Raw genomic sequence first — 14,689 nt, 5'->3', positions numbered from 1 at the left:
CTCTTCAGCTTGGAGAAAAGGCGGCTGAGGGGAGATATGATAGAAGTCTATAAAATAATGAGTGGAGCTGAACGGGTAGACATGAAGCGTCTGTTTACGCTTTCCAAAAATACTAGGACTAGGGGGCATGCGATGAAGCCACAATGTAGTAAATTTAAAACGAATCAGAGAAAATGTTTCTTCACTCAACGTGTAATTAAACTCTAGAATTCGTTGCCAGAGAATGTGGTAAAGGTGGTTAGCTTAGCGGAGTTTTAAAAAGGCTTGGACGGCTTCCTAAAGGAAAAGTTCATAGACCGTTATTAAATGGCCTTGGGAAAATTCCACTATTTCTGGAATAAGCAATATAAAATGTTTTGTACTTTTTTTGGGATCTTGCCAGGTATTTGTGACCTGCATTGGCCACTGTTGGAAACTGGATGCTGGGCTTGATGGACCTTTGGTCTTTCCCAGTATGGCAGTACTTATGTACTTATTTAGAGACACAGACCACATTGAACCTGGCTGTCCTGCTTTTCCTAATGCTAGTTCCATTTTTTCTTTAAATTTATTGGAAAAAAGATCCTACAGAGAGTTCAGAATGTTAATGTTGCAAGAAACAATATATTACAACTTATTTTGGCCATAAATTCCATTGATGCCTGGAGTCAGGACTTTCAAATCAGCAGAAAAATAAATACATTTGTATTTATTTACTGCCTTTTTGAAGGAATTCACTCAAGGAGGTATACAGCAAGAAGTCAAACATAAGCAACAGACTACATCTCCCACCTTACTTCCCTCTCCATTGCCTATTTCTACCTACTCATCACGTCTATTATTCTGGTATAATTAACTTTTACCCTCTCTAACAATAGTCTGTATTCCTTTTACTGAGTAAGCCGCATTGAACCTGCTTTGAGTAGGAAAGCGCGGGATACAAATGTAATAAATAATAATAATAAAAATATTCAAAGTATTGCATAATATACTACATTACAGTGTCAACACAATACTCAAAACATGTTAATAGAATAGGATGTAAGCAAAGATAGAACATATAGATAAGGGAAGGGAAATGGGACTTGATATACCGCCTTTCTGAGGTTTTTGCAAGTACATTCAAAGTGGTTTACATATATTCCAGTACTTATTTTGTACCAGGGGCAATGGAGGGTTAAGTGACTTGCCTAGAGTCACAAGGAGCTGCAGTGGGAATCGAACTCAGTTCCCCAGGATCAAAGTCCACTGCACTAACCACTAGGAGTAAGAAAATAAGGGGACTAATTTAAAGAAAGTTGCACATGGCGTCAGAAAGGTGCTTGAATATTATCTTAGCTAGGATAGGAATAAACATGTCCTGCTATAGTATGTGTAGCTGGTGTGTGTGTGTGTGTGTGTGTGTGAGTGAGAGCAAGTTAACTACTATTTCTATTAAAGGCCTGGTTGAACAGCCACGCTTTCACCTGATTCCTGAAGTACAGATAGTCTTGTGTTAAGCGAAGCCTTTCAGGGCATGCATTCCAGAATTTGGGGGCAACTCTGGAAAAGGCTTGCTGGTGGGTATCACATCGTGTGATGTCCTTTGGAGAAGGTGTTGTTAAGGATACTCCTTGGAAGGACTTTAGTGTCCTTGGAAGTGCGTAGAGGGAGATCCTGTTCTTCAAGTACTCTGGGCTATTTCCTTTAAGGGCCTTGAAGTCCAGACAGTTTTAAATTTAGCTCTGTATTGTAGTGGCAACCAGTGAAGTTTTTGAAAAAAAAAATGGTATGATGTGGTCACGTTGCTTACAACCGTCTGTTAACCTTGCTGCAGCATTCTGAATGAATTGGAGTCGGTGCAGATCATTTGTAGTCAGACCACTGTATAGTGCATTACAGTAATCCAGTCAATGTTATCATGGTATGCACAACTGAGACAAGACTTGCTTTCTCAATGTAAGGAGAGAGGCGGTAGAAGCAGCTCTTGAAGATTGCTTGGATTTGGAGGATCAAAGTAAGTATTGAATCTAGCTATATTCCAAGGTTCCTGGCCTGTAATTTGAGGGGTAATTCATATTTCTCAAAAGAGATTTTAATGTCAGGTATGTGCCCACTTGTGTGGGGGACCCATAGAAGCTCGGTTTCACTTGCGTTCGGGCAGTTTGTTGTTTTTAGCCCATTCTTGAATTAATGTTAGAAACGTAGTCAGTTTATTCAGGGCTACGGGTCAGTCAGGTTTAATGGGTATGAGTAGCTGCACGTCATGCGCCTAGATGTAGGACTGAGTGTCCATCGACCAAATCGTTTCAGCTCGGGTAGTGGCTGGAGGTAGATTTTGAACAGAATAGATGACTGTATTGATCTTTGTGGTACCCCACAGGTCAGTGCCCATGGTGGCGATGAGGTGCTGCAAAACAGTATGGGCTGTTGCCTGTCTGATAGGATCTGAACCAAGTAAGTACTTTTCTATCGATACCCGTTTCTGCTAGTTGTACTAGCATGATATTGTGATCCAGTGTCAAAATCTGCTGAGAAATCTAGCAATACTAACACTGAGACAAATTTCCTGTCTTGGTTTCTGTGAAGATCATCTTGTAGGGATACAAGGACAATTTCTGTTCTATAACCGGGTCTGGATCCGATTGACATGGATCAAGCCAGTTTCTCTCTTTTAGCCAATCATTGAATTGAACAGACTGTTTTTCTTCTCTGTTTTCCTAGAAATGGTATGTTAGATACCAGTCGGTAACTTTCAAGTTTGAACTGGTCAAGGTTGTTCTTTTTTAGCAAAGGATGCACCACTGGCCTTTTTAATGCCCATTAGAAAGAGGCAATCGTGATTTTTGTGACACCTTCTATGAGCCCCATTTGCCTGCTGCACTATCTTTGATGGGCAGATGCCCTTCTCTGTTATTGGGTTGAGTCCCATATGTATGTCAGGAGGGGGCAAGTTTGTGAGATGACTGGAGACTGAGTGGGATTGCCTATAAATCCTGGTGGAGACTAATTTTATTGGCAAAGTATGCAGGAAAATCATAGTTCAGTTTAGACTGGGCAGGCTGGTTCTGTTGTGGGGGGGGGTTGCAGTTGGCTGTTTTGTATGCTGAACAGGTGCTTGGTTGAATTGGCAGCCTGTGAAATGCATTGAGAGAAATATTGTTTTTGACTGCTATTAAGGCTTGGAGGTTCTTTGTCATGTGTTTTCTACAGTTTAGCCTGTCCTCATCCAGGCGAGATTTATGCCATCTCCTTTACAGTTTCTGTCCTTTGCGCTTAAGGGTCCAAAGTTCTGGAGAAAATCAGTGTTTGTGAGTGGGGCATAAGACTATTTTAGTGGTGCTGTTTTCTCTAAGGTCTTAGCTAAGTGTGTGTTCCAAATATCAACCTATTCTTGACACTGTAGTTGCCATTTCATCCACATGTGGATAGTCAAAGGCCTCTAGCAAATTCTCAGCAGTCAGCTTTTTCTGGTCTTTGATCTCCTTTCAAACTCTGAGAGGTGCCATTTGTTTCAGGTGGTCACTTAGGGAAAACAATTAGAGAATAGTCTGTCCATGATAGGGGTTTTATTTCAATACTACTATCCCAGTATTCTAGCATGCCAACCCCTTTGGAGAAAATATAGAGTCTAGTATGTAACCCTTTTCATGGGTTGGAGAATTGATCACCTGTGTGAATCCCAGTGCTGTTATGTCCAGGAAGACAGATGTGGTGGTATCTGGTGTTTTGATGAGTAGATTGAAGGCTCCCATAATCACCATCCTAGGGTAATTCAGGGTCACTTGTGTAATCAGATCAAGGAGCTCTTGCACAGATGATGTGCTGTTATGAGGTGCTCGGCATACCATGAGCAGCCAGATTGGTTTCTCCTCTTATAGCTGGATTAAAAAGATTCTGATTAATTTAGTTGGTGAATGGCAATTCTGTGCAGTTTGACTGCTACGCCTCTACTCTGTCTTCCTGGTCTTGGCTGATGTTGAAACCTGTTGGGCATAGTGCAACCAGTGGTAAGCCCCCGCTTTCATCTAGCTAGGTTTCACTTATTCCTAAGATGTCAAGATGCTGTTCATGGATGACTGAAGATTTCTTAGCAGCTGATTTGGCATTCACCAGTTCTATAGTGCAAAAAGGGTGGTTTGGGGGTAGCTTTGGTATGGCAGCGAGGTGATCTTTTAAGTACTATTATTGTAGGTGTTTTACCTCTTGCACTTTTGTCTTCTTTTTGGTGGTGCAGATTATAGGTTCCCTCTCTCACACACCACTGGGATCCCCAAGGTCTCCGCATTCTTTGTGTCAGAAACTCCTTAGGCAAATTTCACTGGGTGGCATTAGAGTCCTGAAAGACTCTGTGAATCAGCAATTTTACCAGTTGGCACTGTAGGATAAAAGGCTTTAAGTCAACAGATCTGAGAGAACAGACTTTTTAAAGTGGTAAATTCAGACCAGGCTTGGGAGATCAAAGGCTTCTAGTATATAGAGAAACAAATGACTGTACTCTGCACTTATATGTGAGACTTAATGCAGAGGGGGTTGATGGTGTACTTTAGTTTTAATAGAATCAGAAAATTAAAAAGTTATGTAGTTAAAATAAAATTTCAACTTGCAGATTGTAGTTATGCACTTTGTAGTTTTCTGGTTCTGATATCCTTGGATGGTCCAGATGAAACAAATTGCTGTAGGCTTTTACTTTTGTTATCCGGGAGGATGGTTAGACATAAATATAGATCCAGTTTACATCACAGACATGAGGAGAGTTGTTTATAATATAAAAGGAAGATAAGTTTCCTTTCTCCAGACAAAATAAATGAAAGCAGTCTGAAGTAAAGTTGAGGACTGGTGCTTCAACATGGACTGAATAGAAGTCTGTAAAAGTTTGAGTTGTAAACAGATTAAATAATACACTTTTTGTTTGTTGTAGGAGCTTGACATGTACACAGCCTGCACAGACCAGCAATTCTCTGATTAAATGTCAAATTAGATGTTATCTATTTCTTATGATTGTTTTATGGTCAGGATTGGTTTTATAATATTTTTTTACTTCACATTTTATGGCTGAAATGTATCTACATGTTATACTTTGCATGCTGTTGACTTACTTGGTATGCTCACCTGTAGAGGGGAGAAAGTCACAAATAAATAAAATAAAGCTGTATGGAGTAGACCAGGAGCAGCACTAAAAATATTTCTTCACAGAAAAAGTGGTGAATACATAGAATAACCTCCAATGGGATAGGGATAGGGGATGGGATTTGATATACTGCCTTTCTGTGGTTACAATCAAAGCGGTTTACATATTATATACAGGTACTTATTTTATACCTGGGGCAATGGAGGGTTAAGTGACTTGCCCAAAGTTACATGCAGCTGCAGTGGAACTTGAACCCAGTTCACCAGGATCAAAGCCCACTGCACTAACCACTAGGCTACTCCTAGGGAAGGAAGTAGAAACAATTTAATACAAGGACATATAAACCCTAACTTTCAACAAAACGTCATAGAGCACAGGGTACAAACATACAATCATAACCAGTAAAGAAACATTAAGCCCCTTCCCCCCAAGAGCAATCTCCTTTCAGCCTACCCCACCTCTCCTCCAAATACAAAAGAAAAATACTGAGTAAAAATACTAGCTTTTACCTGCTTCCTAATATTTCACAAACCCAGAGCCACACCAGAAAAACAAAATGTACATGTCCAAATTAAAATAAACCCCCTTCGCTGCTGGCAACGCCAAATTATCAGAGCCACCTAAACATAATTTGTGACCCAGGTTGAATGGCTACAAAAGACCCTCCAAATAACAGGGCCCAATTCCCCTAAGAGACTTAAAAACCAAACAACTTTAAACTGAATTTGAATCTTAAGTAACAAATAATGCAACACAAAGAAATGGTGCAGCTCAATCCCAAAGTTTTATATATATTGTCATAGCTCATATGTAGCCTCTGTAAGACCCTCAGGAGGAGGAATGTTGGCTTTGGCCTAACCCCTGGTAAGCCTTTCCTCAGCTGAGAGGTGCCCAGCTCTACCACCGGCTGCCTTTCAGGTGCTGTGGCGGACTTGCAGCTCATCTGCATATCCTTTACAGCCTTCTCCGAGGTGACTCCCAGGTCCACTCCGATCCACTCAGGGCCTCTGCGGGGGCATTTTTCTCTTTACATTTATTTTTCTCCCAGTTACTACTTATGGCTCCAGTACACTTTTTCTTCTTGGTACTGTCCCTTCCTAATTTGTTTCTCCATCTTAAACCACTGTACACTGCAGGAACACATTGTCCACCCTCTGTATTCATCATCTCACCATCTCTTTTTTCCTCTTCCTTTTTCTCAGCTCTCAACCGTCAACATTTCCTTCCTTCCTTCCATTCATCCATTTCCTTTCTGAGTACATCTCGCCTTCATCGCTGTCGTCGTACCTCTCCTACTCTTCTCCGTACTCTCTTGCTCCTTCTCCTGCTCTCCGCTGGGGACATTAATCCCAATCCTGGTCCTCCACATCAGCTCTCATCCTATTTGTGCAGGTCACACCGCGATATCTCCAATCTAATTTCTGTTCCTCTCCTCCCTCCTCCTTCCCAGCCTCTCTCTTGCGCTCTGTGGAATGCCCGCTCTGTCTGTAACAAACTTTCCTACATCCATGACCTCTTTAGTGATAAGACAGAATAAAGCTAAAATTTAAGGTATTAAACTTTATTAAAGAACTTACAGACCACACTCAAATCAAGACAGTAAACACACCGGCCTAGAAAATAAGTTGTTTTAATGACAAAGGTAAGACACAAAAAGCATGTAGCATACAGAAGAGGCTAAAGACCATCCATTATCTATACTCTGACTTTGTGACACTTGAACATTTAGGGGATACTTTGCTAAAATATTTTTCTGCATGTAAAGTTTGGTCTACATGCAGAAAAGGCTGACCAAATAATGTATGCTTATAGACGTACAACTGTTCCTAGGAGCGTAGTTTGTGTAGAGAAGGGATGGAGTTAAAAACGTACACACACATACATATTTACACTTGCCTTGTAGCAGGTGGAAATGTCTGCAATGGCATTTATGTGCTGTCTGGGCTGAATCTGGGAGCTTATTGTATACAGGCAATTAAGCATCTATGCTGTTTTTATAAAATACAGCAAGATGGAAGGTGGTAGCAATACCTCTTTGAAAGTGGCAGTAGCTATTCAAAATTCCAATACAATAGGATGACGATTACCTAAATGAACCTCGGCAAGGGTGTTGTCCAGATAATCATGCATCCGGATGATTGGACAAATCGTTTAGAAACTATTAGACCTACCTGTTTTAAAAAAAGAGAACTCATTCAGAGCATTGTATGTTGAATGTGAATTTTTATTTTCAACAATAAGTGGGAAACAAATACCAAACTACAGTACTGTATTTGTAGTATATATACTACTGTATTTCTATTTTAAAAAAGGAAGTAATTCTTCTTCTTTGCTTCAGTGCCAATTTTCGTTTCTCTGCTGCAAGATCACGTAGTCTTTTCACACAAAGGAGCTGGGCCGCACTGCTTTCTTCCTGCTTTTCCAGACAAGCCACTGCTGTATTTAAACATTCAAAGGCTTTTGCATGCATTTGTCCCACATTAGCATTAACCTGGTGATTATCATCAGTTTCTGATTCTTTGTGTTCCTTGTCTTGTACCGATGCCACAATTTCATCATCCATTATGATCCGATACCCTGGATCATTAGCGTCACTGCATTTCCATTTGCTGACATTCTCAACATCACAATTGGAGCAGCCAGGAACCTGTAGAACATCCTTAGCAATGTTTTTAATGACATCATCTCCATGTCTTTCCAATTTGCTTAGAATAATATTCCATGCCTTTTTCAGAGTTTGATTGTTATGACTAACCAGAGATTTACTGGGAAGCAATTTTCAATTCAGACCCATTTTGTCTGCATGGTAAATACAATTGGGACTTTCCTCTGTTACATCCCTGCTCTTGTTAATGTCATTTCCCGAGGGGCTAGCGCAGGCCGCAAGGATGAATCGCTGGGATGGTACAACATGGAAGACAGAGAGGGGGCGGATGCTGGGCCACTGGCGGAGGAAAGGGAGACAGGGGTGGTGGTGCGCTGCTGCACGGTGGGCCTGTTCCCACCCTGGCCTACCCATAGCTACACCACTGTGCGTCGCTCTGGATAACTGGACATCTGGATGATTGTCATTGAACTTTATACATGCTTTCACCACTTATCAATATATTAAATTTAGTCCGATCACCAAAAGGTGGATGTGAGATAGTACATGAGTAATGGCAAAGTCTTCACCTTAACATCCTCACAGATCCATTGTTCTGATGGTAAAAGGTATGTATTAATAGATAGAACAATGGATCTATGAGGATGTTGCCAGTACTTATGTACTGTCCCACATCCACCTTTTGATGATCGGACTAAATTTAATATATTGATAAGTGGTGAAAGTATATATATATATATATATATATATATATATATATATATTGGAATTCTGATTAGATACTTGCACTTCCAAAGAGGTATTGCTACCACCTCACAGCATGCTGTATTTTATAAAAACAGCATAGATGCTTAATTGCCTATATAAAATAACCTCCCACATCCAGCCTAGACAGCACATAAATGCCACTGTATTTGCTAAAGCACTTTTGGAGACTAATTTTTGTTTTGACTTAATTTACCCTAAATATGTATCTTCCTAGGATCTAGTTGGTTAAATCTTTTTGCACTGAACTACTTAGATGCTAACTGCAGTATATAAGCTTCTGAACTCCATTGAATTGAAAGTGTGTATAGATTAGGGTTTTTATAAAATAAGCATCTTTTTAGACTTCTAATATCCTGTTATAAATATCAGACCCATAAAATTCAATTCTGTTTATAAAAATTAGGCCTCCAAAATATGACTTTCTGGTTTACAAGATTCCAAGAACGAGGCTATAGCAAGGTAAAAAAAACCAGCAAATTTTCAAATTCATTTCATTATGAAACCAAGTCCGATGTCACTCTACAAAAATCACGTGCTCTCTTGAGGCTTTCTAAATTTACTTTGTAAGAAAACCCTTGGCACACACAGGCCTTCTTTCTTATTGACCGTCTCCCGCAGAACATAGTCACTGACCACTTGTTCGAATCCCAGAGTTTTGAAGAGCTGAGCTAAATATTCTGCAAGAGAGAGAAGAAAACATGCAAGAAACAGGAGCTTGGGAAGAGAGAGAAGAAAACATGCAAGAAACAGGAGCTTGGGAGTCTGCTAATGTTACAGGTGCGTTGAAACCAGAATCCGAGTGAGACCCAAGGTCAAATTGGGCTTTTGACACATGACTCTCAACCAAAAATTAAAGTATGCCCCCTTTCACAGATTTCTGCTTGGCATTCTTTCTCCATATGTCTGGCATTCTGATGCGCACCAACTGAGAAAAGAGCCCTATCAACATGGGGCATAATTTGGATATTTTCTTGCATATGTGAATAGATCAGCATTATATAAAGCAGGGCTGTGGAGTTGGTCTACCAAACCTTCAACTGACTCCTCTACTTTTCTACTGCCCAACTCCTACTGATATTAGGCTTTATATTTTTTTGTTCTGGGTCGAAAGTACTGGTAACTATAACATATTTACCAGTCATTAGATCCAGGACAAAAACAAATGATATATATATACTGTATATTTAAAATGATAACTTTGCCATATGTTATAAGCTTTTATTCTGAAGCTGAAGTCGGAGCTGATACATTTTTACCGGCTCCGATTCCACAGCCCTGATATAAAGACACAATATCCAAGTGAATATAAACACCACCAAAAAACACGGCGATGTCGATAATGTGTGTGTAAATTCCATATCCTCCTCTGTACTTAAATGTGATACACATAGTTCTATATATGTATTTCTTACCTATATATGCACAAACATATAAAACTCAGTTTATTTACAATTTAATTTTCCAGACAAACATTTTCATTCTGCAGCTCCCCTCCCCCCCCCCCCGTAAGTGGCTCTAACATGGCTATGGAACCATGAACTACCATGCACAGCTGCTGTTTTTCTTCTCTCCCCTGCCCTTCCAAATATCCTAACCCTGTCACTGAGCAATAGTCCTCTGGTTGGGAGATATGGGGTGCAGTTTCCTTTGAAACCCAGTCCAAGAGTGCTACTGAGCCTCACACCCTATGGAGTGATATTGGCAGTTACTTAGAGAGGAACAAGCTGAAGCATTATCAATTGTGCAGCAACAGTTGCTAAGCTGGAAAAGACAACCTGAGCTTACAGACAAAATTGAGGGCATTGAAAACTAGGAGGAGGAGTGGCCTAGTGGTTAGGGTGGTGGGCTTTGTTCCTGGGGAACTGAGGAACTGAGTTCGATTCCCACTTCAGGCACAGGCAGCTCCTTGTGACTCTGGGCAAGTCACTTAACCCTCCATTGCCCCAGGTACAAATAAGTACCTGTATACAATATGTAAGCTGCATTGAGCCTACCATGAGTGGGAAAAGCGCGGGGTACAAAAATATATATGTCCCGCTGCAGTAGCCTGCAGTTCTGGGGAATACCAGACACCAGAATGTATCTTGGTGAGAATCTCTAAGGCAACCTTGGAGCCAATGTAAGAGTTAAACTTGAGCAGGCCCACAGGTCACTTAGAACACCACATCTGAACTTGCCTAGAGATGGTTAGTATGTTATAAGGTCAGATTGCTTCCAAAATAAGATCCATGGGATCTATGACCTGGGAATCACATAAAATTGATATATTTTCTTCAAGATATCTCCTTCTGTGACTCTGTAAACAGAGCACCTTTAAGGACATTTTAGGAAAACTCAAGGAGGAAATCATAAGTGATAAAACATCCTGAGTCTGCACTAAAGGAGAGGGAATACAGGCACTTCAAGAGGCAGAAATCACAGCATCAAATTAACTTCATCTAAACTCCAAGTTTTATACAAGCAATATGTGAAGTGGCGAAGTGCTCCACTGGGGAGAAGATGCCTGAAAGGGGGGGGGGGGGGGGGGGGGGGGGTTATCAAGGTGCAGTAAAAGGCAAGCTTTTACCACACTTTGATTTACCACGTGAGTTGGTAAGCTCCAGTGTAACAGTCTCACAGGTTGCTGACTACCATGGTAAATGATTAATGCTGCTTGCAAGCTACTTTGTAAGCAGAGTTATTCTAGCAGCCTGGGAGCACTGGGCCTCAAAAGCTTATGGAAACATGATCCCTAGTGATAGTAGTGCAAGACTGCATTGGCCAAGGCAAGAGCAACTGGGGATTGTTCCTGCCCAATTACTACTACTACTACTACTACTTGTCATTTCTACAGCGCTACAAGGAATACGCAGCGCTGTACACCATACATAAAAGACAGTCCCTGCTCAAAGAGCTTACAATCTAATTAAGACAGGTAACAGACAGAACAACTGAACCACCAACGAAAATAATGGTAGGCCCTTTCTGAGGGTGGGGGATCTGATCAGGGAGCTAGGGATTTTGAAATTGGCTCCACAGCCTCTTTAAGCTCCAGCCAAGAGCATCAGGCTGCAGCTTTGGGGCCCAATGCTATCGGCATGGTAAAATAACCCCAGCTGTTCCAGATATGATCTGGGTCCAGGTCTAGGTTTGAGTTGCTATGTTTCACGGGGGGATGGTCTGTTCTCCAGGGATAAAGCAAATATATAGTTTTGGAGGGAGAGGGAATGGAATTTGGGCAATTTCCCACAGTGGGGAGAGGGGGTTCAGGCAATTCAGTAATGGAGAGAATATGATTCTTATGCTCCTGAATCCAAATCTTAAATTCCCTTTTTGTTCTTTGTATCTCTCTCTCTCTCTCCCTCCTACTCTCACCCTTCCTTATGTAGGCATGGAGGATCACAGGCTGCCCTGGTTCCTCCTGGGTCCAAGCTACCTTCAGGCCCCAGACTGCTGGGTCCAGAACAGAGGAAAGCATCAACTGTTTGATATCTGGGTACCATGATGTCCAGGAATTTTCCACCCCTGCTTCCTGCACCATAAAAGTCTTTTAATATGATTGATAAATGATGTAAAAGCTCAGTGAAAATGGCATAAAGAACTGAAGAATTTTAAAATAATCAAACCATAGCTTTTTATTTTTAAATAATATACGATATTACTAAGGAAGGAATTTATCAACATGAGCTACTGTTAAGATGGATTACTTTACCACTAACATGCTATTTTAGTACAGGTCCCATTTTATGAATGAGTCCTAGTTACTAATAACCCAGGTTAACAGTAAATAACCCGTCTTGGTGATAGGATAACTTTCCCCCTAAATGGTCATATGTACTTTTGAAATAAAATGGCAACACAGAAGGCGGTTTTCTTTACAGCACAGAAAATCTTACCTTCAGTGAAAAAATAGGATCGTGTTCCATCCTGTCTGACATAAAAGTTTTCTCCAAGCTTGCTGCCAGATTTAAATCTGAGCATTGTATGATCATACAGCCCATAATCTCGAAACAGAACACTTCCACCAAATTTCAGCACCTATGAAAAAGGTGACAATAAATAGGCCTCTAAACATTTTAAGCAACTTTTAGTTGTCAGTTCTTTCTTCTTTCCATCCGACTCAAGTCTTGACTACCTCATGCTGGCCATGCCCCTCTGCAATCCAACTGCTGTCTTGCTACATCCATCTCGCTCCCCATGGTGGTAATTGAAAGTGGGGTGCTGATTGTGAAAGAAGGCAGGCCTTCCCATAACTCCTCAAAACATGATAAGTGGGGCAGGGAAAAAAAAAGGACTTTATTAAGCTCTACAGGTTGTAACTCCTCAAAATACGATAGGCTGGACAGGGGAAGAAAGCCATCATGAAGCTCTCCAGGTTCATGAAGCAGGGAGGAGAGGTAAATGGCTTTTCTGTGGTGATGGGAACTGTTTCCTTGCCTTATTACTCCCCCAAAATCAGAGAACTTCATTATTTTTCAAGCAGGAGCCACTTTGGTACAAAACAAACTAAAACTGAGGGACATTTAGAGTGAAGTACTGGTAGAACTAAAACCATCTACTCGACCACACTCTCTTCCCTCATCCCAGTCCACCCACCCTCAACACATGCTCTTCCCCCAGCTGCCCTCCTCCTACACACACAAGACCAATTCTTGCATGCCTCTCCCACTAGTCAGCCTCTACATTCTGACTCTCTCTACAATGTTAATCCCCCTCACCATCTCTATAGGCTTGCTGATAGAACAGCTGTGTTACTTTCGTGAGGAACCCAGGAGTTGTCTGTGAGTTTGAGCCACATAGTACCCAAACTCCCATAATGATTTTAGGATCTGAGAGCAGGAGTTTTTGCACTGCACTGCTAAAACTCACTGAATGAGGTAATATAAGATGACAGATCAGCTGTTTCAGTGGCAGCAGAGCCTCTGCAGAATGTGTGGAAAACATGTGTAGTGGGTAAATAGGAGATAATCACATGACTGATTGAAGCTGCCACTTGCTCCCGGAGCTTTACAATGGAGAATGCCAACCTAGAGTTTTTTTGTCAACGCTGGAAGGGAACCATACACTCTTGAGACCTGACTGTAAATCTCTTGGTCCAAGGAAACAAGGCAGGCAATTTGCAAAAGCCAAGGTAGCAGAAGAAATGAGTAAAATTAACAACATACATATAGGCACCTTTGTGGTTTGTATTTGTGAATCTACATATGAGTTGGTACTTTTTCATGTTTATTGCTTTCTTAAATTGTCCGCATTATTTACTATATAACACAATGTATATGTCATAATTTTTATACTAACTTTTAAGTGCATATGGTTTAAATTAAGTTACTTTTAGTTATTTTGCTATATATGTTTTGATATGGTGCATATATGTTGTCATTTTACTACAATAATACTTATCTCATTTTAACAGTATCATTTGTGGCCACATTTTGCCCACTAATAGGACTGTGTCAGGTGATTTGTTTGTTATACCCTCAAGTGTTGTTGAATTAAAATTTCTTTTGGACCTCTACATACTTAGGTTTACTTATTTCTTCTGCTACATATATCTTAGTCCAGTCCTTAGCTATTTCTTTTAAGACAAGAATTATGTCTGGTACTGCTACTATATAAAAAGCATCAGAATTTGTACTTTGATGGCTTACCTTATAAATATTTTCAACAGCAAGGTGCATCTTGTCAGGGTGGATAGCAGAAAGCACAAATATTAAGATGACCACATCGACAGAATCTGCAAGTATGTTATCCAGGAGGTCATCTTTGGTCAGATCACACTGGAACACCTTACACCTCTCTGCGTTATACAATGGGTTTTGCTATTAATTAAAAAATAAAGAAGTGGCTGTTTGGTAAAAAAAATAGTAACATATCAAAATATTTCCCAATGCAAAGCTTCAAGGGTCCTCCAGGGGATAAAAGATCTTTCAGCTAATTTGCTACTTTCAAAATCAGGGGTGGGCAGTCATTTCACATTTATGGAGGAAAAGAAGAGAAGGCACAAGCTTAGATGTGTGGTCTTTCTGTACCTGTTAGAAGAATTAGCCAAGAAAAAATCCTGAACTTCCAAATATTAGTACTCTGTTCGAATGCAGAAAAACACCACAATCAGCAGGTGCTTTCTAATGGATAATGAGCTCTGAACATTCCTTACTTATTTCCTCCCCAAAAACACAGGACTGTCAGAAAATCCTAAACTGCAACTGGAAAAAAAAAAAGTTTTAATCTCACACAGATAATTCCAATGA

General features: G+C 40.5%; 1 protein-coding gene across 3 annotated transcripts in view; it reads right to left on the bottom strand.

Annotated features, from left to right (window-relative positions):
- The window catches only part of METTL6 (methyltransferase like 6), a 53,135-nt gene that overhangs the window by 24,880 nt on the left and 13,566 nt on the right, over positions 1-14,689 (bottom strand). For 2 of the 3 annotated variants that reach the window (XM_030206263.1, XM_030206254.1), the window contains exons 4-6: positions 14,090-14,260; positions 12,338-12,479; positions 8,453-9,139 (exon numbers count right to left, since the gene is read on the bottom strand). In XM_030206263.1, the coding sequence (XP_030062123.1) occupies positions 8,991-9,139; positions 12,338-12,479; positions 14,090-14,260 (462 nt within the window). In that variant the 3' untranslated portion in view covers positions 8,453-8,990. Of the gene's footprint in view, positions 1-8,452; positions 9,140-12,337; positions 12,480-14,089; positions 14,261-14,689 lie in introns of those variants that run through there. The other variant, XM_030206273.1, reaches the window with a different exon arrangement.

Source organism: Microcaecilia unicolor, chromosome 1, assembly GCF_901765095.1.
Source record: "Microcaecilia unicolor chromosome 1, aMicUni1.1, whole genome shotgun sequence".
Lineage (NCBI taxonomy): Eukaryota > Metazoa > Chordata > Amphibia > Gymnophiona > Siphonopidae > Microcaecilia > Microcaecilia unicolor.
The sequence above is the reverse complement of the archived record's forward strand: the minus strand, read 5'-3'. Positions and strand labels throughout refer to the sequence as shown.